We start from the raw sequence: 25930 nt of genomic DNA on the forward strand, positions 1-25930 counted from the left end.
TTCACACGTCAGTGGCCGCCAGCTGGTTATGGCACAGAATTTTCGGCGTTACTTTGCCTTTGTTTTTGTTATTGCCTTTGGCTTTTCGAGTTTTCTTCGCGCAGATTCCACAGTTTACGTAAGTCATCGCTGAAGGCAACAACAGTAGGTATGGTGGTATGGAGCTATTGATGGGTGCAACAAGCCTCATCCTCCTCGTTTCATCACAAAGCTTCTCTTTGCCTCAGGCAATCGGTTGCAAGCGTGCAAAAAATCTGGCAGTTATTTCGCTGTAGCAGTGAAGCCCAAGTTACATACCAGTTGGTTAGAAGTCTTTGTTGTTGCCGCTGGTGTTGACAAGCGCTTCGTTAGGCTACCGAATTTTAGAAAGACCCAGACGAGCTATTTTCAACACCTGAGAAAATCCTTTTTTTCGACGCCAATGTATGTTATGTAATAGTTTCTAGGTTATAAGGTCCTTGTAAAGCTATTATACGGGTAGTCGGATACACGCTTTTACGGTCCGGAACCATGATTGTCAGAGAAATTAAGAGAATTGGATTTGAAAGATGTGACTCTGATTTTTACCATTTTTAAATTGAACGAAATACAGGAAGTACATAGGGTGAATCCGACAGAGACCGTGTCAGACAATGGCAACGATTGAAATGTTTTTAATACACATTTTATAGTCCTTGGCCAGCATAATCCATATCTCCTTCAGCAAATTTCTGGACATAACCCCAATCAACATACGAGTATATGAGTAGCTCGTCGAGTTTCGTGAACGAAAAAACGTCACAGGTCAGAGAAACTCGATTCTTTCAAAGAGACTACTTTTTAGAGCTTGCAAAATCCATGTGTAAAAACTATTTCACATTTAATATTATTATTAATTATCTTAACCAAGCATCTCCTTCAGCAAATTTCTGGACATAACCCCAATCAACATACGAGTATATGAGTAGCTCGTCGAGTTTCGTGAACGAAAAAACGTCACAGGTCAGAGAAACTCGATTCTTTCAAAGAGACTACTTTTTAGAGCTTGCAAAATCCATGTGTAAAAACTATTTCACATTTAATATTATTATTAATTATCTTAACCAAGCATGTTTTTAATGCATGCTATCTTAAATGCATTATTTAAATTAATTTCATTGGACTAATGAACTGAGGACCACACACAAATTCTTCACTGTATAAAATTGCTGGTTATTTACTTAGCTCAGCTTTCTAACACTTCCAACCGTCTCTTGTGTAATTGCAACCGCACTCTGTATATGCTACACACTATTTCAAATGTCAAAGATTAGACGCAACCGCACACAAACTGCAATAAGATATCAAATACCAAGCTCCAGTTTCAATTAAGGCATACAGACAATGAGCTTTACGGTTATTGTTACGTACCAACCGTTGCAAGTACTCGGTTTTAGTTCTGTACGTGTAAGCAAGCTATGTTCCTACCTTCCTTCCGTTCCTTTTCATTTTCTTCTTCTCCAAAGTAGCCCATGCAACAGACGTAGAGATTTCTAATTAATAATGCGAGCTGTCATGCAAGAGTACGATATGTGGTGCATGCCACACCAGAAATGCAAACAAATAATTTCTAACACATGGAAGACAATGGCACACATTAGAAGGCGTGCTCTGTAATCCCGTAAGCGTGTAACAAATGTTTTATGAGTCGTGGGTGCAGAGGAGCTGCAACATATAGGAAATAATATCGGTCAAATGTCCTTATGTAATATAATTCTTTTGAGTGAGTATTCACTCAGTGGACTTGAAATATCATAATTCAACAATATCAGGGTTCAAGAAAACCATGACATGCCCTTTAATTAATGCTTCGGAGTTAAGATAACATGAATCACGTTATATCTTGATTTCAGCTATAGTTTCTTGCTAAGAACACTGAAAAAGACATAATGGACTAAGTAGTTTATTACGCGTTGACTTTGTAAAATTGAAACATTTATCTTACTGTCCTCGTAAAGTTTAATATGAAGACATCTACTTCAAGAGCGGCTGCATTCCACATCACAGGGGATTTGATATTAAGTTGGCGCTATTCCCTTCATGCGCGTGCAGTCTAACCAACTGAATTATTTGGTGACATTCACTTCACCTTCAGTAGGAATAAAGGTGAACAGGGTATATGAAATATAGAAAACCAGACTAGATCGAATACATATGAACACATCTAGGTAAACACTTTTGGAAATTGATATATTTTATATAACACCGCAAAGAGAAATTTTGTGTTTGAGAAGTATATTTTTTCGCTCTGAATGACGAAGCAAGGTTAGTTTTGTTTTTGCAGCCATTATACAAATTTGAAAGTGTGTATGATTCTTCAGACAATTTATAATATAACTTTAATCAGTACTCTGTAGGTCCATCTTAATTTTAATACTATTTTTTCTACTTTCTACAGATGAGATTTGAAACTTTGATTTGTCGAATAGCGATTACGAACTAAGTTAATAGTATAGGATACCTCTCGCGGAGCCTCATAGTTCGCACAAAATCGGAAACAAACGTCCGCACTAAATTGCGAGGTGTCAATTGACATCACTAAAATGTTGAATGACATAATGAATTTTTCATCTACAAACCGAGTTCCTGGACGGCGACTAAGAAGAATGACATTTTGTCGAAGTTAAGAGCTGTTCTGTTCATCAGGGTCTTATTTAATGTAAAACCCATGTAATTACATTTCAAAAGCTAGTGATTGCGTTCGGTCCAGTATGAAATGTGACCAGTATGAATTTAAGACAGAACTTATAATACTACCACCAGTATTTCATTCAGCAAATTGTTGACTTAGAAAACTAAACTTAAGCTAAACAATCGAACTTTATCACTCAACAAAGTAAACGAAAAGTAAACTTATGCAATACTTTTAGTTGCTGTGTGTAAATAATTAAATTCCTTAATGTAATAAGAAAATATTTAGTATTCATATAAGGTATAAAATGAAGTGCAAGAAAGTCACAAGCTTCGCAGTAATTTCTGAAAACTAGTGGAAAACACTCCTGACGAACAAATTTGAATTTCCTGTTTTGTACTTTTTGTTTTACTTCGAACTTTATCACTCAACAAAGTAAACGAAAAGTAAACTTATGCAATACTTTTAGTTGCTGTGTGTAAATAATTAAATTCCTTAATGTAATAAGAAAATATTTAGTATTCATATAAGGTATAAAATGAAGTGCAAGAAAGTCACAAGCTTCGCAGTAATTTCTGAAAACTAGTGGAAAACACTCCTGACGAACAAATTTGAATTTCCTGTTTTGTACTTTTTGTTTTACTTCGCTTATACACCTAAGCATGGCTTACTGGGCGATAGCGACTCGCAAAGGGTCGCCACCGATGAAGATCACACCAGTGCTGAATCCCAATCAACGTGAATTCCTCGAAGATGAGCTGCTCTACCGCGAAAAACTGGAAATACTAGCCGAGAACAATACGATTAGCACTGACCTCTTTGTGCGAAAGTTCGAGGATATTGACGACCCCGTGCTGCTGGATAAACACGATTCCTTCTATCATACCACTAAAAGTCTGCTGGTGCTGTTCCAGATAATGGGCGTTATGCCAATACATCGCAATCCGCAGAAGCCGGGGATGCCACGCACCGGTTATTCATGGACATCGAAGCAGGTCTTCTGGGCCATATGCGTTTTCTCTATGCAAACTACGATAGTGGTATTGGTGTTGCGTGAGCGCGTGAACACGTTTCTCAACGATTCCGATCGGCGATTCGACGAGGCAATCTACAACGTGATCTTCATAAGTTTATTATTCACGAATTTCCTTTTGCCGGTTGCAAGTTGGCGACATGGACCGCAGGTAGCGATCTTCAAGAATATGTGGACGAATTATCAATTGAAGTTCTTGAAAGTGACCGGCTCACCGATTGTATTTCCCAATCTATATCCGCTCACCTGGAGTTTGTGTTTCTTCTCGTGGGGTGTGAGTATTGCGATCAATTTGTCGCAGTACTATTTGCAGCCCGATTTCAAGTTGTGGTACACTTTCGCATACTATCCGATTATTGCAATGCTAAATGGTTTCTGCAGCTTGTGGTAAGTTAAGCAATTCTACAATTGTCTTCTCCTTGAGATTAGTCATTGCATGTTCACTCGATAGGTATATCAACTGCACAGCCTTTGGTACCGCTAGTCGCGCTCTATCCGCCTCACTGGAATTAACAATGATGGGTGATAAACCAGCGAAGAAGCTCACCGAATATCGTCATCTTTGGGTAGATTTAAGTCACATGATGCAGCAACTAGGTAAAGTTGACGAAGTTATGAAACCCGTTAGAAGAATATTCTAGGGGAGTCTAATTTTTTGCAAGATCTTAATCATAAGTTGAAGTAATCGATCCGATCAAACCCTTTGATACTTTCAAACTAGTTGTGATCGATAAGATTCATGTTGAACTCTGATTTTCTAAGCTCTACACCAATTCTGCTCCGAATAGCAGCCCTTTTCATCGAGCCAGCTTTTCCTATACTATTTGATCTCCCATTTTCGGTATCTCCATCTCATTTTCAGGACGCGCTTATTCCAACATGTATGGCATGTACTGTCTGGTGGTATTCTTCACTACTATCATTGCTACTTATGGCTCATTGAGTGAAATTATGGATCATGGTGCTACTTATAAGGAAGTTGGTCTCTTCGTTATCGTTTTCTATTGCATGAGCCTGCTCTACATCATTTGCAATGAGGCGCATTATGCCACCCAGAGTGTCGGTTTGGACTTTCAAACGAAGCTCTTGAATGTGGATCTCACCGCTGTGGATAGTGCTACACAAAAGGAGGTTGAAATGTTTCTCATGGCCATAACAAAGAATCCGCCGATTATGAATTTGGACGGTTATGCTAATATCAACAGAGAACTAATTACGTCAGTATGTTGAGTATATATTTTTTCGTCTTAAAAGACAAACTTAATTGAGGAAATTTATACTTTGCAGAATATTTCATTCATGGCTACTTACTTGGTGGTGTTGTTGCAATTCAAAATTACCGAACAGCGGAATTACTCTATGAAACAGAGCAGAATGGAGGTGCTTATGGAGGAATGAATGTTTGAAAAAATTTTGCTTTGTAAAGCTTTGTTGCTTTAGTGAAAGAAATATTTATTTCGATCTTTGTCTTTGCTCATCTCGGATAATTTGTGGATTAGAAGTCCAGTTCGTTCTTTATATAGTTAATTAATTAATATTAAATATTAAATTCAAACTTTGTTCGGTTAGCTTCTTCTTGATCTTCTTTCTCTTCTTATTGATATTAATTAGTGGATATTCCAGCAGTAAGGTAATAGTGAAAGTCCAAATTTGAACATTTAGCTGACGCAGTGGAGAAAAGTGGAAAGAAAATTGCTTCTTTATTAAAGGTGTGTCCTGCCATTCCATCAAACTGGAAGTCCAATATTATTTCTGATCACCATCAAACGGTTTATACATCAAATATTGGTCTACTGGTCGATCCAATCCTATTTTCAGTATTTTAGTCGCAACTAAACTTTGAGTTTTACTACAAACGAAAAGAGACAGCAAACTTAAACTAAAACTTACATTTCACATACATAGAAACTCCACCAGTGTACGTGGATATTTAGTACATATACATACATATATAGTATGTTACCTACTGGAATTCTCTTTAATTTGAGTTCAATTGCTCCTTTACACTCGTATTTGCCATTGACAAATGCCATACCATATCCTCGTGTCATTGCACTTTGTTTGATTTTATTCAGTAGCTTGTGGCATTGTGTTGTAATATGTTTACTCGCACTCCCATGAACATACAAATGTGTTTGCATTTAAACTTTTGTTGTAGTTCAATGACGTTTAATCATTTGAAAATTGATTTGAAATCGTTTGCAAAGTGGTCGTTAACATTTCAAAGGTTCATTTGGCAAGCTAGGCAAATTAATGGCTTTTAAATTAGTTGCACGTCACAACTTGAGGAAGCAAAACATCAAGATGCCTCATTTAATGCACAACTCAATTTAAAGATCAGTATTAACTTGCATTTAAACTTAGGAAAATATTGATCTGGTATCGTTTCATGTTGCTGGATATTAAAATTTCCGTCTTCCTGGATAATCTGCCACCTGTCAAACAGCCACTACAATACACTAGCGAACCAGCTTAAAATGAATGAATATAAAAATATATGGTAGCAAAAATAAACGACAATCATTAACCAAGTGCAAAAAGAACATGCAACCCAGCATACATTCATAATGTACTTTTGTTGATAACAGAAATTTACAATACCGTAAGATAACACGCACCCGTCAGGGCTGCTCTCGACAGGATCCGACCCCATCAATGACACCTGTGACTGAGTCTACCTTTGTTTGTTTGACTGAGTCTACATGAAAGTACTTGAGTGCTCTTGTATGTACTTGCCAATGTTCATTTTCCGAGGTGCTATCGAAGAATTTGTCTGTTGTTGTTGCAATTGATATTTTGAATTTTATATTTCCTTTTATACTTTTTATATCGCTCTTTGCATTTTTGGCTTTTTGCGACAATTTTTCGCTCGTCAACGCATCATACATTTAGCTGTCACCGCCGCTGACATGTCTGACAGTCGATTACCAATATATCGTCATGGCTAGACGCCACATGCGTAGGTATGAATTACCCACCAAGCAAATTTGAGGAATTTTCAATAAGATTTCATGAGATGTAAAAATTAACAACACCAGTGAGCGCATAGATCAACAAGTTAAAGGAAACAAAAATACCATGTCGGTCTCGGCGAATTAAATGGACATAGAAAAATATTAGATTTGTCTCGAACAAAGCTAGAACAATATTTTTTATTGAACACGCAAGCCGGAATAACATCCCTGACAGCTTGCTTCCGCTTATCCGCCGAGAGAAATGTCCTTTGTATCTACCCAGCAGGTACTTCAATAGCTCAGCGCTCCTACAAATCACTTCATCTATTTGAAGTCGTTCGATGGCTTTTGTGCACCGATTAGCTGGATTTAAAATTTTTGACTCACGTGTCTGTCATAACCTTGTGAAGTTCACAAACTCGACAGCATTTCGCATACATCAATACATAAATAACAAGTGTTGGGCTGTCAAAATGTCATACTGCTATAAATATTGTTGGGTTCTGAAGTGACAAATTTAAATCAGATTAAATATTAACACAAGTATACTATGCTCTTAAAAAGTATTATCGATTAGCCAGAAAGCTTTGGGTGACCTTGTGTAAGTTAAAGAGAGTGAAATGAAATTTATGTTCTATTTTATAATTGATCAAGAAAAAAACGAGTCTATCATATTTAAGTTCTCTCTGTAAATATACTTTAAAGAAGTCTTCAAGATCCTTAGTTCAGTGGTGAGTGCAAAAATTACGAACAATCGTCTTAGGAACTATTATATACTAATATGACCACGTCTTGATCTCTATGCGAAATGATAACAACATTCTCAATTACAAACTCAATTACTCAAGCTCAATAACTGTAGATTGAAGGGATCACTCGCAGTCGTAGAATTAGAGATATGTTTTTACGTAACAATATCGTGCTTTATGAACTATTTATTAGAAAAGTAACCTGAGTCAAGTTTTTAAATCGACCAAAGTAAATTGGTAAAAGCTAAAACGTTTAACTTATTGCCATGCTATTGTGCATTGTCGGTATTTTGATAGCTTGTTGGAAACCTAGGCTACATTTTCATACAGAACACATCAACAATAAAATGTTAAAAAAAGAAAGGAAGCTTAACATGTATGAGTATGAACAAATGCTTTCAAGTGCGCGTCATCTCCAATTTATACAAAGCTTTATACTAAATACCCACATAAATATGTATGTATGTATTAATATATGCGCACAAGACAGAAGTGTACGTATGAAAGTGAGCACACTTGTAACTGCAATGGAACAACAGAAGGTAAGAGTTACTGCTTTAATATTTTAAAAGCTTTTGTTATATCACTCGTATGAAAGATTTCTTATATATAATAGTATTACTGGAATTACATGCCTAGTAGGAATTACTTTTCGGGTTGATCCTGGTTTATTGAAATTAAATAATGTAATGTACGATCTTTGCATAAAACGGATGAAATATGCCAGGATAGAATATCTCAACCTTAATTATGTAAATTTATGTTTATAAACTAAAATAGGGGGTCTTACAGTCCGAACTATTGCAGAGTTTCTGCAGATACGATTTAATTAATCTTCAAAATATATTGGACTGAACGCCAATCTATCACTTTAGAAATACCCACTTTTTAATAAATTAAGAACTGATAAAATGAACAATGAAAAAGGTCAAGCTTTTTTATATCCATATAATACCTTTTTATTCCAATGAAATATAAATGGAAAACAGCCCGGCATTCTGGAAAACATGCTGAATAAAAATATGTATAATATGGGTGAGTAGACTTCTTATTAGTCAGATGTTACCCCAGTTAGTTTCTTGATCCTTATCCTAATAAAAGAAGGATTCCAGTCGAAAATATCCTTACTTAACTTATTCACGTCTTATAAAGTGAAACGCAGCCCAAGAAACAAATATCAATAATTTTTATATAGAATGTATTAAAAAGTTAGAACTGCTGAGCTGTATCCAGCTTCAATACACAGTAGCCATATTGACTTTCCAACTGTAGCATTTTCCAATAGGACAGCTTTGGCAATATTTATGAGTTATGAGCTAGAATGCGGGAAATCGCAAACCATGCAGCAAACTCGAGCTTAAAATTCCATACGTGAGTATACAAATCTACATATATATACATATATGTGTGTGGGTGAGAAAAATATCAAGTAATGCGAATATTTGTACTTACATAAATATGTTAGTAGAGTATTTTGGTATTATGTACTTAAGATAACAGGACATACAGATATATGTGCTGCTATTTTCCTAACATAAATATTTCTGCGTATTTTTCAAGATATAAAAATCCATCAAATCATTCATGTACCCTCCTGTAGATGTGTGCTTATTTATGCTAGAAAATACTACATACATATCCATATCATTTATTTATTACATTCACATTTGAATTCGCTTCCATTTATTTTGCCGCACGTATGTACATATGTATATGTGTTTGTGCTCGTATTTCCACTCTTTTCCATTTGAATGTCAATGTGTAGACAAACGTAAACATGCAAAAACACATTCTACATTCTTCCACGGCAAAAACTGATCTATGTGGGTAGTTAAGTGCTCAGCGAAGTGCGAAGTTTGTTTATTTGAAGAAGCATTACAATTGAAGAAGCATTATAATTGAAGAAGCATAGGTACGTTTGTTTACAACAGGCATTGTGTCGAGTGTGTTGAGCGCCCACTGCCGCCTAGTCGTTAGGAGAGCATTTTTTAATAACTAACGGTCCGGAAATAAAAATTTCCTTCATCCAAAACTTAATCTAAAACTTGTGGTCAAGGCCATATAAAAAAGAAGAACTAATTAACAAAAATATCCAGGCATCTGATTTTTTCGGATTTCTTTTGAGTAAAATGCTATTACTGTATGTTTTATTATATCTGAGGCTCTTTGCTCCCTTTAAAATGTAATAATATTTAATTGCTTTTAATTTACTCTTTTAAATCTATTTTAATGATGTGTCGTATCATTATTTAATTCTTATTCGCTTTGAGTTTTTATTTCGAAAATTAGCAACTAAACTTTTCAAAAACTTTAATAAATTTGATTCACTTTTCATACATAAGCTTAAATCTACTCAAGTAAGCATAACTTGACAGGCATTTATTTTTGTCACGCTTCGGTTTGCAGTTGGTTTCAAAATTCAATGCAACACATGGTTAAGAGCTTAAAGTTGTTTTTCTGCTATAGGTGTTCTTGTGGTGTTCAATCTTATGTCTCATAGAGAAAGAAGAAAAAAGGACCAGGTTGTTTGAAACAGTTTTAATGGGGATCATAACATTTAGTTCGCCCATACCGATGTCCCGAAGTCTATTCTACTATTATTAAGTTAATTTGATCCATATTTCTATTAAAAAGTAACAAACTCTTTAGACACTTGTTGTATTTATTTATCCATCTATCATTTGCCTAAAGGTTCTTCGAAAGTATTTTTATTAGTCAAACTAAAATCTACTGCACACTTTTGCTAGTCACTGTCATAGGCAATTCAACTCCATAAACTAATTAGACCCACGCGGCGTCAAAACCATAATAAATTAATTCAACGTACTCGCAATATCCCAAAATATGCTTTTGTCATTCATTAGTTTGATAAAAAAGAGAAGAGAAAGAATAGTAATTATTAATTTTCAAAAGTACAGCAAAGACAACAAGGAAAGGGTCTGTCATATATTAAACACATAACATAAAATAGCAAAACATGGATATATATTATTGTGCTATTTAGTAATTGCTAACTCATTTTAAGCGATTTCGATAACTTATCTTAATTCTTTAGGTTGTTTCTTTGAATTAACTTTTCTTTTGTTACTCATAATAATAACCTAAAAGCAAAATATCTTTTATAAGTACATTAATATTATGATAATTTTATGCTTTAAAAGCAATATAAAAGTTGTTTTCCGATTTTCCTAACATTCTATAGTCACTCTTTTCCCAAAATATTCTAAAAGTCTTCTAGATATAATAAAATAAATATATATATTACAGTACCAGTTCCCATTTATCGTCACTTGCACAGTAATGTGGAAGGAATCTTATTATACTCACTTATTTCAGTCGTAATTTAGTCAAATCATTTTACGAAAAATTACTGTCATCCTCGGAGTTCAGTCTTTGCCATTTTATGCAAATAAACTTAACTCTAAAACTTATTGCCATCGAGCCAAAATGTCGCAATAGCAAGGGGTCGCGATTGCTGATATTCTATATTTGATTACTTTGTTCTTGTTTTAGAGCAGCATCTTATATAAACACTCACACCCCCTTTCGCTTACAATAGCCTGGGAAAATATTAAATGAGAAGAATGATCAAAATTAAATGGCAACTAAGTTTGCGCTTAGAGTCAAGTTACTGCACCAACGACAAGAAGAGAGAGCAATTAACGATATTGCCTCCACCGAAGCTCATATTGCACCGATTTCTCTTTCCGAAATTTGATTATTTTTTCGGGGCAAATAGAAATTTGCAAAAGCTATAAAGTAATTAAGAAAATACTGGCTTAGAGCGGGTGAATGAGGGGAGGAAATTTGATATTCAAACCAAATACAATAGAAGAAACGTTGAGCATTTAACTAATGAGTTTATATGAATTAATTAAAAATTGCTCGTACACTTTCGTGCATAATGTTGTTCAAGAGAGGGAACTATCTAGTCCGTATATATGTTCGAATTTCAACATTTATATTATGAAAACATGTAATGTAGTTCTAAATACGTACGAATGTATGTATAGCTCAAGCACTTAAATATTTAAGTAATATTTTTCAGTTCCTGTTTTGCATTTCAACTTTTATACAAATTTTCGTCGCTGATTATGCTTTGCCAAAGCATGTGTGGCCATCAATATCAATCCTGTTCTTTTTTGCTCATTCAACAAACAGCTCGCTCCGTAGAGTGTGGTGAATCCCTGCAGTTTCCTAACTCGTTGACCCATTTCGATGGCAAGCACATACTATAAGTATTTATGAATGTCGGTTCTCCGCAGACTGGAGATAGAGTGATGCGTTAAGACTTCGGTAGCTGCGCAGTGAGTTCAGTTCTACGTGGAGTATTCTATATTTCTGACGCTTTTTCCATAACTTACAGCCAGCTTGCTCTGCTGGCATTCTTTCCACCATCATGCCTTTTGACGCATTTCAACTTTATTATTTTAATGTAAATATTTAATTTTGCTGGCTAAGTCGATTTGTTATCCGTATGTACGTATACATTTATATATTCTATATCCGTATGACAAGGAGAACCGGCCACCAGCCACAGCAGTTGCCTTGGCCAGACCGTTCTGGATCCAACACACATTTTCATCGTCCGGATTTCGTCAAACGGAATTGTGTATTCTGGTTGTTGCCGTTGACGATGTCATTAGCATTGTTGCAAAAATCTCTGCCAACAGCATTTAGCTTTTGTAATTGCCAACATGTTTTTTAATTTTCTACTGCTCCACTTTTTAATTTACTCATATCTGTGTCAAACTCCCTCAGAGATGAGCAATCATGTGAATGACATTTCATTCTTAATTATTTTCTGTCAGTTACTAAAGAGATGCAATATTAAATAAAATTAAATATCTGCAATTATTTTATCTCACCTTTTCATAGACTCTGATTTAAGACTTTTTGAAAGGAAAACTGAAAATTGTTCTTTGCAACGTCTCACCTCACTGTCCTATTTACCCAAACCGTTTCATTTTACTTCGATATTTACTCTCATTTGCATTTTATCCTTCTGTTCAATTTACATATTTCTCACAAAGCTCATTAGTAAAAATTTTACCGAAAGTAAGTCAAACTGAAATTCTCTACCCGCTCTCACGAAATCTCCTGCGATGCGTTTTCGCAACAATGATGCAGATTTTCAATAACAAACACTCTTCACTTGGCATAAACTCGTATTTACTTTCCAATTGACTTTCTATTTAAACATTCATGAGTTTTCAATTTTTATGTCGTGCTCTATGCCGTTTACCTCATTAAGCTTGAAGAAAGGTAAAAACCCAACGACAGTGAAGCTTGTTTATAGCTTGCGTCAAGCAACTAGTTGCCTATGGTAGGTAGTTTTATCAACAACAAATCTCTAATCACTCTTTTTATGTGAGCGCTTTTGATGTCTTGCGTCTACATATCTGTTTTTGTAACGATGAATGAAGATCTATGGCTATAAGTAAAGTAAACGATACGGTGAGTCTAAAGTAGGATTAATTGAAACACGTTCGTATAAGTAAAAACAAGGAAACCTGTACTGACCTCATTTTTATTATTTTCATATTTTTTATTTTCTAATAAGTAGTTCGTTGTTAGTTCATTCAACTACGAGATCTTCAACCAAACATTATTATTTACTTCTTCATATCACTTAGGTCTTTCATATGATCTTACCGTACCTGATCTATCTGTACCGAATATCACTACTCACATTATAGAGTGTAAATAAGAGTATGTGAAAGTTGCATTTCCCTCAGACTAAATTCCATTTCCACTACGGTTATTTGCCCAACTTAGCTTTCTGTGATAGCATCAACATCAACACTCATCTACAGCGTAAAAAGATGCAACAAGTTTATACTTGCGGTACTAGGGATTCCGCTGTTTTGGTGGAATTATGAGAGATGGGATAATTGGCGCACCAAATTGCCAACGAAATTCATAGTTCCACCGCAGCATTGGCAGGAAGAACCTTCGGTCAGCGTGCAACTACAGAGGGCCTGTCATGTCGTCCCACGGCACTTAATTTTGGTACACAGCAAAATCTCGCTTCAAGACAATTTGCTGTCCATGGATCAGTACGGATTTATGTCACCAGACTAAGCGTCTGAGTAATGCTGCTGCGTGGCCATGCGCAGGTCTTCTCGATTAAGCGCTTTGTTATTACATTTGAAGTCAAAAAGTTACAAAACTGGGAGCTTTCTTGACTTTTGTTCTAACATCTTTTCACCAGCTCAAGGAAAAAGAAGATCAACTGTATTACTTAAATAACAATAATCCACTCGGATTGAAAAAGTTAGGCGGCGGGTGGATATCCCATTCAAAAAAATAGTACTGAAAACTCAAGGAACAACGAATATATTTATTATAAAGAATTTCAGGTATATTGTCATGCCCATTTGAAATCCTGGTGAGACGGGACCATCCGAAAGCATAGTCGACCTTAGATCGTTTGTAGAGTATTGGTTTATAAATGTTCAGCGATTTCTTCCATTCGACTTAAGTTATGGAACAGAACGTTTGTACATAAATGTCAAGAATAAGCGCTCATATTCACAGCTGATATGAAGAACTAACCATATTAATGTGAGGCATTCGCCGAAACGAGTTGAGAAACAAAATATTTCCTACTGAGCATCTTGGTAGTTTTTCTTTTCGTAAGGATTTTTCAGTTTCCCATGTAGGCGACTATAAGAGCCAACTCACATTGCGTGTTACCAAACTCCATCCTCAGTTATATAATTTTTCATTCTTCACCAATTAGTTATGAATATTGCCATATATACTGAGGAGGGGAACTATTGTTCATACTTTCCTTTGTGCTTTCTTTTCCTTCTTTCACAGACAATTTTTGTGCTCTACAAAATGAATGGAAGTGGAAAATAGCCCTTATTAAGACTTTTGATGTGACAAAGAAGTTGTAAGCGGGCGCATACCGTTTGACGGAACAACGTAAGCAGCGGATGGTAGATAGCTATTATATTACTATCACCCAAAAATTTGCGCTATTAATGAAAGGCATGAAAGACGTTAAATTCTACTCTTTTAACTCGCAATCATTGGAATTTTTCTGTTTCATTCAGCAGCTTTAAAAGGAATTATGCACAAAAGTGGACTCGCTGCCATTGTGTAATGTAGTAGTTTCAAGTTTTAATTTCTTTGTCCTTTTTTGCGCAGCGCTAACTCTATTAACCGGCAGCGAATTTCATTTCATTTCATTCCACTTCACCCACGTCTTCATTTTCTTCGTGATTTTCATCAACACGCTCGAAACGAATACATTCATTCAACGCGAATTTCACCCTAAATTATTTGAGGAAACTATTGGAGTGTTTCCCTCGTGTGAATCCACATGCTTTGAGTAGCTTGGTGCCCAGACTTAGCTAAAATTCGAGAATGCCAGTTGGGTATCCCTGCTTGTTCTAGCTTCTATTAACTAATTTGCTTTAAATTAGTCGAGAAAGTTCTCAAAAATTTTGTACGGCTTTTTCTATGAAAATGCTACTACCGCGGAGAAGGGGAATCTTACAACTAATTATGCAAAAAATATAGTTTGGAGAGAATCAAGGGAATTGAAGTTTAGCGCGTAAATTTATGATAGTGTGCGGAGGCAAGCTCAATGGGTATTAGTTCAGCTGAGGGCATCTGTGGCAGGTCCATAGCAACTGTGGTGGTACGAGAGAGATAGTAAGGCGCGGATAAGAAGGCTAGCCGAGTATTAAGGGTAAGTTTTTCATTATATAATACATTAAAAATGAATGAGATTTTACTATTGTAAGTCAAGTCAACTAAAGACGCGGTTAATTTTGTGCACAACGTAATATATATGCATTTAGTTAGTTTTAAGAATTTCAGTTCAAAGAAGATGGGTGCAGCACTATGTCGTTCTAGTTTGCCGAAGTTTAACTATGTGATAACAGGAAATTTAACTATGTGTAGGGAATGATGATGGACTATACCCACGGTAGTTGCTGCTATTTAATCAAAACGTAACCGAGAGTTGTAGCCGTCCGAGTGTTACCATTTTGTGTTAAATTGGAAGTTTTCATCAAGAATAACAAAAGGTTAATAAAATGATAAGAAGACTCGAAGAATATGGTGTAGATTTGTTGAACGAAAACAAACTATTTCAAGCTTTCAATAGATCAAATATTGGATCAAGAATATATAGTTAGATATTATGAAATCTTTTAATACAGAATAAATTAAATATTGTTTTGTGTGAAACATCCTGTTTCTTCATTTGGTGTACTTATTTGTGTGTTTGTTTCTTATTACAACTATTCGACGTTTGTTTTTCCTTCCAAACACAAATATTTACGAAATAATTGAAATGGCAGAAAACAAAAATTTGTGCCGAAAAATTATAAAAATTACGGCATTGGTTCTAGCATTTATATTGTTAGTGAAAACATTTCTGTGTTTTCTTTTGTCATTTGCCATACTCGAAGAACCGCCTGAGGACTGGCCACAAAGACTTAAAGGTGAGGATTTGTAATATTTATCAAAAAAAAAAAAATCTCGAATTTCGTTCTTATGACCACTTTCAGATGACTGCCATCCCAAATGGTATAGTTGGTTCTCGCTAATTCTGAACGCTGTTGGTGTTGTGGTCTATTCTTATATGTATTTTGGTATTCTATATGTACTGCCATACAAATATGTACTCGCCACTGCAACAAAAATAGTTTTATCACATTTTCCACTCTTTAGACACACAAATTTAACCTCTTGGTGGGACTTATTGGGGTAACTGCTTACCTCATAGTTTCCGTAACAGCTCACATAATACTATGGATAGAACACACAAAGCCACACACGATGATGCAATTAAATTGGATGGTAACCGGTGAATGATATTATTTCTGAATTATTCGCAGTGAATTAATACGCAGTTTTTCATATTTCAGCTTTGTCCGTCGTTTGCAGTCCATTATCCTACATTCACTACCGAAGAATTATTTCGAATGAGCGAATGCAAGAAATAGAGGAGAGCAAATCAGCAGAGAGTAAGCAGAATTGAATATTGCAGAATATCGAATTGTTCAAGTAAATTTTAATAAATCTAGTTTTAATATATTTTTTGAAGAAGGTTTGAGTTCTGTTACATATTGTTAAATAAAAAAATAACTTGTTGGTATGTACTGAGTTATTTTAACTATTTTCCGAGTTCTGTGGGTACTCATTGTTGTACTATTAAGAATCGCGTATTATCGACCTATTTAAGTACCAAGTTGTGAGTACTTTTGGCACTTGGAGCAAATTAAACCAGAACTTCTGTTAAGCTATACAGAAGAATACATCAAATTATTTTACTGAAAAGATATACAAATCTTCCGTTGAAAGTAGAACAAAATTTTGGCGAAGTTAAAAGTTCTCAAGAAAGATTAAGCTTTGAAATAATTCATAAGATCTTACTCCCAGCAACGATGGTACAATTTCTTGATCACTATGTGACACTTTTTCATTGTTTAGAAACCGAGCCTAATTTATATATGCAGTTGTTAAAGTATGGTTATATTTATGCAAGCAATTCTTACATTTAAGTACCACCCTAATGTTCAACTCAAATCACTTTGAAATATAAAACCCAGTAAGTATGTCAGAGTCGTTTTCAGCACGCTCGCAGCTATCAAACGAAGCATTGACACAATTGACTGCAAATGCCGAAAGGATGCAGCAAGTCGGCTACCGCTCACCCATACAAACAGACTCACTGATATATGTATAAGAGGGAATAAAAAGCCCACAAGCATAAAAGAACACACACACAAACATACAACACAATCCAATTACATGTAACGTGCAACCAAATGGGATGGAACTATTGATGCCCTCAAATAAACACGTGGTGAGAATGTAATTGAATGCAAGTGCTTTGTTGGGAGTTACATAAGTGCATGCATGGAAGGCATTGAAAACTGAAACTGTTTACGATCCCACAAAACTTTAAGTGTATATAAAGAGAAAAATTAATCTCTCATACATACTTTTGAATATCACAATAAGGGCTGAATACTCCAATTCGAAATATAAGGTTTAAATTTCAACTTCTAGCAAACAATCTAACGACACATCAATTGATTGCAATCCGATATGTGTTTAGTAATATCAATATAAAATAAGTTGGAGTCAGCTAAAAACGTATATCCTTTCCTCCATTCAAATTCTCAAAATTTAATAAAAAATGTCTTACAAAAGCATGTTGTATGTCAAGTGAAGCAATCGACTTGTTCAAATGCAAGGGAACCAAAAACCAAACACATACAAATGCCACACAAGAACCACATGCTAAAAAAGTTGTTGACAATTTTGTGCCGAAGGAGAGAGATTACCAATAACTTTGCAGCTGAACGAAAGGAAAAAACATATGAGATTTATTTTTTGTAATCGAATTGCAACAACACACGTACAAAGGAAAAGTTAAATGTATCAAGCGGATTGAAAACGAAGAAAAGCTACAAAATATGCGGTTGCTTTGTGGAGTATGAGCTTATAGTCGTGACTTCCGCGTGTCGTATTGAAGCCGCATATAAACTCAGCTCATCAAACACATTCGAACGATATTTGAGGGAAGGATGATGGTGACTTTATGTTATTTATAACAATAATGCCAAGATGGAAATTCAATAAATGCATGATTTGATAGACAAAATAAGCATTGAATGAACTTAAATAAAAGCGCATAAGTTGGTGAAAGTAACAAACACAAGAGGTAAAAGTAAGTTGTGTAAAAATATTGGAGTGTTTTTCATTTCACTGTCACTTATAACAGCTAATTTGAGTAGTTACTGTCGACAAAATGGCTTATTAAGAAGATAATTAAGACATTTCAAAGCATACCCCTAGGCGCGATTTAAAGTTTGAATATTTTTAGCGAATGCCACTTTAATAGTTAATGAGAATTACTAGAATATAATTGTATTTGATGATGCATTAATACACCTAAGTACAGCGTTCAGCTAACCCAACCTCAAAGTATCACTGCTTCTTCTATGTTATTTGCTTTGGCAGCATTCAAATTTACTTTAAACTTCAACCACGCTGCTCTTGCTTAGTCAGATGGATTTCAAATTAACTTCAGCATCCGACATTTTTAGGTACTTTTAGATTCAATTTTCGGCAAATTTTCATTGCTGCATGGTCTTTCAAAGTCATGCACTTTATTACAATTCACCTCCTTCTGTTTATTCATTTCATTTTGCATTTAATCCCGTAGAATATCCACAGAACCCTACAACTGTAAGTTTTCTTACCATACTGATTCATGTTGCCGTTTTCATTTTGTCCATTTTCGCTTGAGTTACAGTTATTGCCGTAAATTGCTTGCTTTTCAAACTTTTCACACATCAACGCCTTGCCGCAACCGAGTCTTTGCCTTTTTTGCAAAGAGAAAGGTGGGTCACCTGCCCATGTTACATGTGCGTTTGAATTGAAATTTGTAGTGGAGTTTAAGTTAAAATAGCTTTCATAACTATCGACCATCCGAACTCATTTCCTATGCTTCTTCAAATTCTCTGCAGCAAAATCCTTACTTAGATTTTCCATTCATTTCACTTGAATAAACATCTGCCTCCTTCACCTCTTCGTAGTACATTTGCATATTTAGCCATAAGTTCAGCTGCGATCTTCAATACTCACCAACACATGTCCTAGAATTCACAGTTAGATTTCTACATTTCATTTTACGGTGCATGTATCATTGCATGTTTTGCGAACATATCAGACATGCAGGTGCGAAATAGTCACATTTGTCCGTCGAATGCAGAAACTTGGCAACTTAACAGATTGCTGAAACTTGAAATACGGTTACAGCTCGCACAAATGGAGTAACCAACGCTAGCTATTGTGTGAAGGAGACTTATGGTAAGGAATAGAACTCAAGAACGAAGGAAGGGCGTGAGTTGAAGGGTGTAGTCGCTCTACAAGGACACCGCACTATTTATATGTAAATATATACATACTTAGTTACATATCTACATATATATAAGTTTCTTGCTGTCCATTTAAATGGAAAATGTTATCACAGTGAAAAAGAAAGGCAGAAAGAAAAATTAGGTGGGGAGTTGTTACAGATTGTGTGCTCGACTCAGACAGATGGCTGAAAGTATATCATACTTAAAATCATCCAAGAGTATTTTGTCTGACTGATTTGTATAACTGTTCTGTGTAATACTCGTTTAGTTTACAACAAAAAGATTAGATGCTTTCCACAAAATGGCGGAAACCGAAAACCTCTACAGTGTCATAACTAAGCCATAAATAAAAATATGAAAACAAAGTTTGGAACATAGGATCGCATTAGGGAGGGGCACATTTGGATTTAATTTTTTTGCACTCAGATTTTTTTTACAAAATGGAAAATGGGCATGGCGTCACCCACTTATGGGTCAAAAACTATATCTCAAGAACTACTCGATCGATTTCAATGAAATTCGGTATATAACACTTTCTTGACACCCTGATGACACGGGTAAATCGGTTCACAACCACTCCTACTTCCTATATAACTCAATTTTGAATTCTTCGGATTCGTTCACTTTATAATATATACATTAAGAACCAACGAAGATATTGGAATAAAACTGTACACAAATACTGTATTTGAGCTGTGACAACACTTGTGGAAAAATTGTCAAAATCGGAAGAACTCGGTGCCTAAGAATAATTTTTCACCAAAAATATAGGTAAATCTCTCAGATATTGTAATGTAATACATTCCCTCTGAATTCTTTTCTTATCACATTTTGTCTATGTACCAAAAGTGGTTAAAATCTGGTCATAACTTCCCCCAGATCCCATATACCTAATTATAGATAATATAAAATTAAGTGGGCGTATAGTCCTCGATATAGTCCACCGTTTTGGTGCTGCTGGCCGACAGGGGTAATGCTCGAAAATTTTACGAAAAGATCCGGCGACTAACTGAAGGTTTCAAGACCGGAGCACACTCCTGTAGGACCCCCAGAGGTGATCTAGTTATTGATGAGCAGAGTATACTGAGTTTGTGGAGGGAACACTTCTCTAGCCTGCTGAAATTCGAATAGCAATTACCCCAATTACCCTTTTGAAGAACAATAAGGCGGCGGGGGCCGATGGATTACCGGCCGAGCTATTCAAATACGGCGGCGAAGAGTTGATAAGGTGCTTGCATCAGCTTCTTTGCAGAATATGGTCGGAAGAAAGCATGCCTGACGATTGGAATCTCAGTGTACTCTGCCCAATACACAAAAAGGGAGACCCCACAATTTGCGCCAATTACCGTGGGATAAGCCTCCTCAACATCGCGTATAAGGTTCTGTCGAGCGTATTGTGTGAAAGACTAAAGCCCACCGTCAACAAACTGATTGGACCTTATCAGTGTGGCTTTAGACCTGGAAAATCAACAACCGACGAGATATTCACCATGCGCCTAAATCTTGGAAAAGACCCGTGAAAATAGGATCGACACACATCACCTTTTTGTCGATTTTAAAGCTGCTTTCGACAGCACGAAAAGGAGCTGCCTTTATGCCGCGATGTCTGAATTTGGTATCCCCGCAAAACTAATACGGGTGTGTAAGCTGACGTTGAGCAACACCAAAAGCTCCGTCAGGATCGGGAAGGACCTCTCCGAGCCGTTCGATACCAGACGAGATTTCAGACAAGGTGACTCACTATCGTGCGACTTCTTTAACTTGATGCTGGAGAAAATTATAAGAGCTGCAGAGCTAAATAGAGAAGGTACAATCTTCTACAAGAGTGTACAGCTACTGGCGTACGCCGATGATATCGATATCATTGGAAACAACACCCGCGCCGTTAGTTCTGCTTTCTCCAGACTGGATAAGGAAGCGAAGCGTATGGGTATGGTGGTGAACGAGGACAAGACGAAATATCTCCTGTCATCAAACAAACAGTCAGCGCATTCGCGTCTTGGCTCCCACGTCACTGTTGACAGTCATAACTTTGAAGTTGTAGATAATTTCGTCTACCTGGGAACCAGCATTAACAGCAATAACAATGTCAGCCTGGAAATCCAACGCAGAATCACTCTTGCCAACAGGTGCTACTATGGACTAAGTAGGCAATTGAAAAGTAAAGTCCTCTCTCGACGAACAAAAACCAAACTCTACAAGTCTCTCATCATTCCCGTCCTACTTTACGGTGCAGAAGCGTGGACGATGTCAACATCCGATGAGACGGCACTAGGAGTTTTCGAGAGAAAGGTTTTGCGGAAGATTTATGGTCCCTTAAGAATTGGCAACGGCGAATACCGCAGACGATGGAACGATGAGCCGTATGTGTTATTCGACGACATAGACATAGTCCAGCGAATAAAAAAACAGCGGCTACGCTGGCTAGGTCATGTTCGAATGGATGAAAGTGCTCCAGCTCTGAAAGTATTCGATGCAGTACCCGCTGGTGGAAGCCGAGGAAGAGGGAGACCTCCACTCCGATGGAAGGACCAGGTGGAGAGGAACCTGGCTTCGCTTGGAATAACCAATTGGCGCCAAACTGCCAGAAGGAGGGATACGTGGCGCGCTGTTTTAGACTCGGCTATAACCGCGTAAGCGGTGTCTACGCCAGTCAAGAAGAAGAAGAATATGATTGATGATTAATGTATATTATTCAGTCGAAATATTTTTGAAATATCTTTAACCTGTTAAATAATTTAATCGAGAAAAATTAAAAACAAAACAAGTGGAATATTTCATTATAAATAGATAGCAGGTTAAAGAAATATTTCTCTCTTCAACTTAAAGTATAACCAAGTATATACTATATTACTATATACAACATAGTAGACCTCAACTCACATACTGAACTCCCTCTGGTCCCCTCGAAATCAAACCCTTGGCTAACAGCATATCACACAAGGAATCAAAGTTTCAATGCACTACCTTGGAAGCAAAATTCAAAGGCTTGTAAAAGTCCGTACAGTACGATTTCATGTATGTATTTTTGCAACTGCATGCGTGAGGTCATTGAATGGAATTGCAGCTCAGTGATGTATATATTGTCAATTGTCTACTGGTACAAGGGACTTTCGTTGGTAACTTCAATCAATGCAGAAAATGTGTATCAAGAGGACTCTAAAACCCAACAACAACAGTAGTAAGAACTAAACTCAGCTATAATTTGCTGTCATGTGAGACAAATTTCTAAATCGTATTGCTTGCAACAGAAATGAAATTCAATGAGCCTAGCATGTGAATGAATTTGTGCCAATGATTAGACATTAAAAATGTAGACGGAAACTGTATTTCACTGAATTGCACTGCCAGTTATTTGAGTGCATTTGCAATGAATGGCCGACTTACATTTACGGTTTGCTTTAGTTACAAGTGTTACAAGTTAAACAGTGGATATTTCAGTTTTCGGATACCTGGGCAAGTTCACACTTCTACAATAATGAAGATATCGCATTAATCAGAGGATATGTTCTTCAGAGATAATAACTAGCAAGAAATTATTTCTTTTTGCAGAATAAATATTTTATCCACATCCTAATGTGAACTCTCACATACAGTTGCACATTCACATATGAAAAAATAAAATAAAAATTCTTACAGAAATCTCGAAGTAACTATTAAGCACCAACCATAACCACTAGAGTCCTGCTAAATTAAAATGCTTTCCATTTCATCTTTCTACTTTGCATTCACTGCTCAACAACAAAAACCTTGCAAAACAATAATAATAAAAACATGCAGTGCGGTGAAAACTTTTACCTTTCATCTTTGCGGTGAACCGCACGGTATGCCAACGTAATCTACGTAAACCAACAAAGCATGAACAACAACAAAAACAATACACTTTTATTACTCTTACACACAAGTCTGACCCTGCATGTGTTCAGTGTTAATGCTTATTCGTGTGTGTAAAAGTATCTCCAGCATTTATTCTTCAAATTTATGTTATCCACTAAGATTTTATTTCGCACATGCCACGCATACACACTCTCCTACACAGACAAACAAATATGTTTATTTTGAGTGAAAGAAACAACCCGCTCGCATAAAAGTTGCATTCACTTTCAGATGAGCTTTTAGGTTATGCTGAGGCTGCATAAGAACAAAACGTTATATTTGCACTCACCTATGCACTCGCTTCGTTACACAAGTATTATAGATAAATTCTATACTGAACAAGTAAGGAAGGGCTAAGTTCGGGTGTAACCGAACATTTTATACTCTCGCAATTTATTTATTTAACTTTATTTTATTATATAATACACAATTTGACCCACATATTCGTCATATATATTGTATAAAGTCCATTGAAAGTTGGAAACCATAATATTAGGTTAGAAGCACCGAGGTCCTCGTGTTCGATATATGGGGTCTTAAAAACCTATGGTCCGATTTCGGCGATTTTTAGAATGGGGCTGCTACACTATTAACATAATATTTGTGCAAAGTTCTGCACCGATATCTTCACTAGTGTTTACTTTATATATTGTAAAGTAAACGATTCAGATCGTCCTCAAAGTTCTGGTATATAGGAAGTAGGCGTGGTTGTGAAGCGATTTAGCCTATTTTCACAACATATCATTGGGATGTAAGGAAACTATTACAAACCAAGTTTCATTGAAATCGGTCGAGTAGTTCCTGAGATATGGCTTTTGACCCATAAGTGGGCGACGCCACGTTCATTTTCCATTTTGTAAAAAAATCTGAGTGCAGCTTTCATCTGCCATTTCTTATGTGAAATTTAGTGTTTGTGACGTTTTTCGTTAGTGAGTTAACCCACTTTTAGTAATTTTCAACCTAACTTTTGTATGGGAGGTGGGCGTGGTTATTATCCGATTTCTTTCATTTTTGGACTGTATTAGGAAGTGGCTAAAAAAAAGTTTGGTTTATATAGCTCTATTGGTTTGCGAGATATGTACAAATAACCGATTTGGGCGTGGGGCATATATACTTAGCAAAATTAAGTGAGCGTATAATCTTGGATATAGTGCACCTTGCTGGTGAAAATGAATGAAATCGGATTCCTCAGCCCTCATATCTATATATGACAGTTTTCGTTATTCTATTAAACTTTATGCCGAATTTATGGGTTATATAAATTTGTGGGTTATATAAATAAAATTTCTTCAATCAATTGCGAGAGTATAAAATGTTCGGTTACATCCGAACTTAGCCCTTCCTTACTTGTTATTAAGTACGTTCTATATATTGAAATTAAAAAAACTGAAAATACTAATATGACATTAATCCTAACTTAAGGCATCAAATCACCTGAGTTCCAATCATAATCTATGCCAAGAGCTCCTTTCTCTAATTAATTTTATGTCATTTTACTAATTATGACATAAGTTAATTGAGTAATGCGATGCGCATAATATTTCTAATTTACAAATGCTTTTAGTTTTACACAAATCGCGCACAATCAATTTGTATTTAAATATCGCAAGAGCATATACATACATTCCGTTTTTCTCATCCAAACTCGCACACTCTTTTCATTCATTCATTCATTATATAAAACCTCCGGTTTAGCGTTACAGTATTTCGAGGTAATTAAATATTTATGCTATGACAACCCGAAACAAAAACCTCCTCTAAGTGCAGAAGAGTTTCCGCTGAGCGGAGTATAAGACAGCATGACATTGACAAATTTACAGCGTCATCAGCAGCAGCGGTGGATGAAACAATCAACAATGCTGACATAATGCCAGCAGTAGCAAAAACACATGTGTATATAACAAGGCTGCAACGCCTAAAAGCACGCAATAACATTTATATGTAGCATATGATATGCGTTGGTAGCAAGGAAATAAGTACCCATGGGTGCGATCATCAACAGTGTGACGTGGCCTCAACTTATATACAAAATTAAAAAAATAGTATAGACATTAATCCCTCATTTTTTGGAAGAATAAATGTAAAAATTAAAACACAAGGCAGCAAAACTATAATTCAGATTCAATTGCATATTAATTCTCTGTTACGTTCACTTTTTTCCTGCATAGGAAATGTTAAGCCCACGTAAAATATTGAAGATTACACCAACAGAATTATTACTTTTATAAGAAGCTCTACTGAAACAAAATGTTAAATGTTAAATTTGTTCTCAAAACATAAGGTGGATAATTGACGACTTAGATCAGAGTACAAGGTTTAATACATACTTTGTACTTTATAAGAGAATGCATAGATTTTAATAAGCCCGCCTACATATATAGTAAATAATTATAGTATAATAATAATTGTCAAGTACACAGTGGTTAACAAATTTCGACCAGTTGCTATCAACTCTTATAGCCCACCAAAAATTTCGAAGCACTACACTTTCGCTTCATTTCCCCCTGATAAAGTGTATAACAACGCTTCACCACACATTAATTTTGTTACAGATGAAACAAAAACCAAACCAGAGCGCAAAGCTTATCAGCGTGCGGGTTAAGCAATAAGCATTCAAGCAAATGGCATTGACAACAATTTCAAAAAGAACGAATAATAGTGTCATTGCAATGTTAATTGGTAAAAGTAAATTGGATGTACAAGGCGTATGAGCAACTATGCACCAAATGATAATTATGAGGCTATGTTGGGAATTCATTCATATTCATTGA

The 25930-nt window shown here is 35.8% G+C and overlaps 2 protein-coding genes across 3 annotated transcripts; both read left to right on the top strand.

The window, feature by feature from the left end:
- The first annotated feature begins 1067 nt into the window (after positions 1-1067).
- LOC105220008 (gustatory and odorant receptor 21a-like) lies at positions 1068-5200 on the top strand. The gene is made up of 4 exons (XM_011196382.3): positions 1068-4070; positions 4135-4280; positions 4546-4904; positions 4971-5200. The coding sequence occupies exons 1-4, from the start codon at positions 3313-3315 to the stop codon at positions 5079-5081; spliced, it is 1374 nt and encodes a 457-aa protein (XP_011194684.2). The 5' UTR covers positions 1068-3312; the 3' UTR covers positions 5082-5200.
- Positions 5201-15634: 10434 nt separating this feature from the next.
- On the top strand, positions 15635-16403 carry LOC128922487 (uncharacterized). 2 transcript variants are annotated; one of them, XM_054233092.1, is made up of 4 exons: positions 15635-15851; positions 15918-16012; positions 16081-16209; positions 16278-16403. In XM_054233092.1, exons 1-4 carry the CDS (start codon positions 15701-15703, stop codon positions 16353-16355), a joined length of 453 nt encoding a protein of 150 aa, XP_054089067.1. In that variant the 5' UTR covers positions 15635-15700; the 3' UTR covers positions 16356-16403. The 2 variants fall into 2 exon arrangements, with proteins under 2 accessions (XP_054089067.1, XP_054089066.1); XM_054233091.1 differs by having other exon boundaries at positions 15636-15851; positions 16081-16216.
- The last annotated feature ends 9527 nt before the right edge of the window (positions 16404-25930 follow it).

This window comes from Zeugodacus cucurbitae, chromosome 6 (assembly GCF_028554725.1).
Source record: "Zeugodacus cucurbitae isolate PBARC_wt_2022May chromosome 6, idZeuCucr1.2, whole genome shotgun sequence".
In the NCBI taxonomy this organism is placed as follows: domain Eukaryota; kingdom Metazoa; phylum Arthropoda; class Insecta; order Diptera; family Tephritidae; genus Zeugodacus; species Zeugodacus cucurbitae.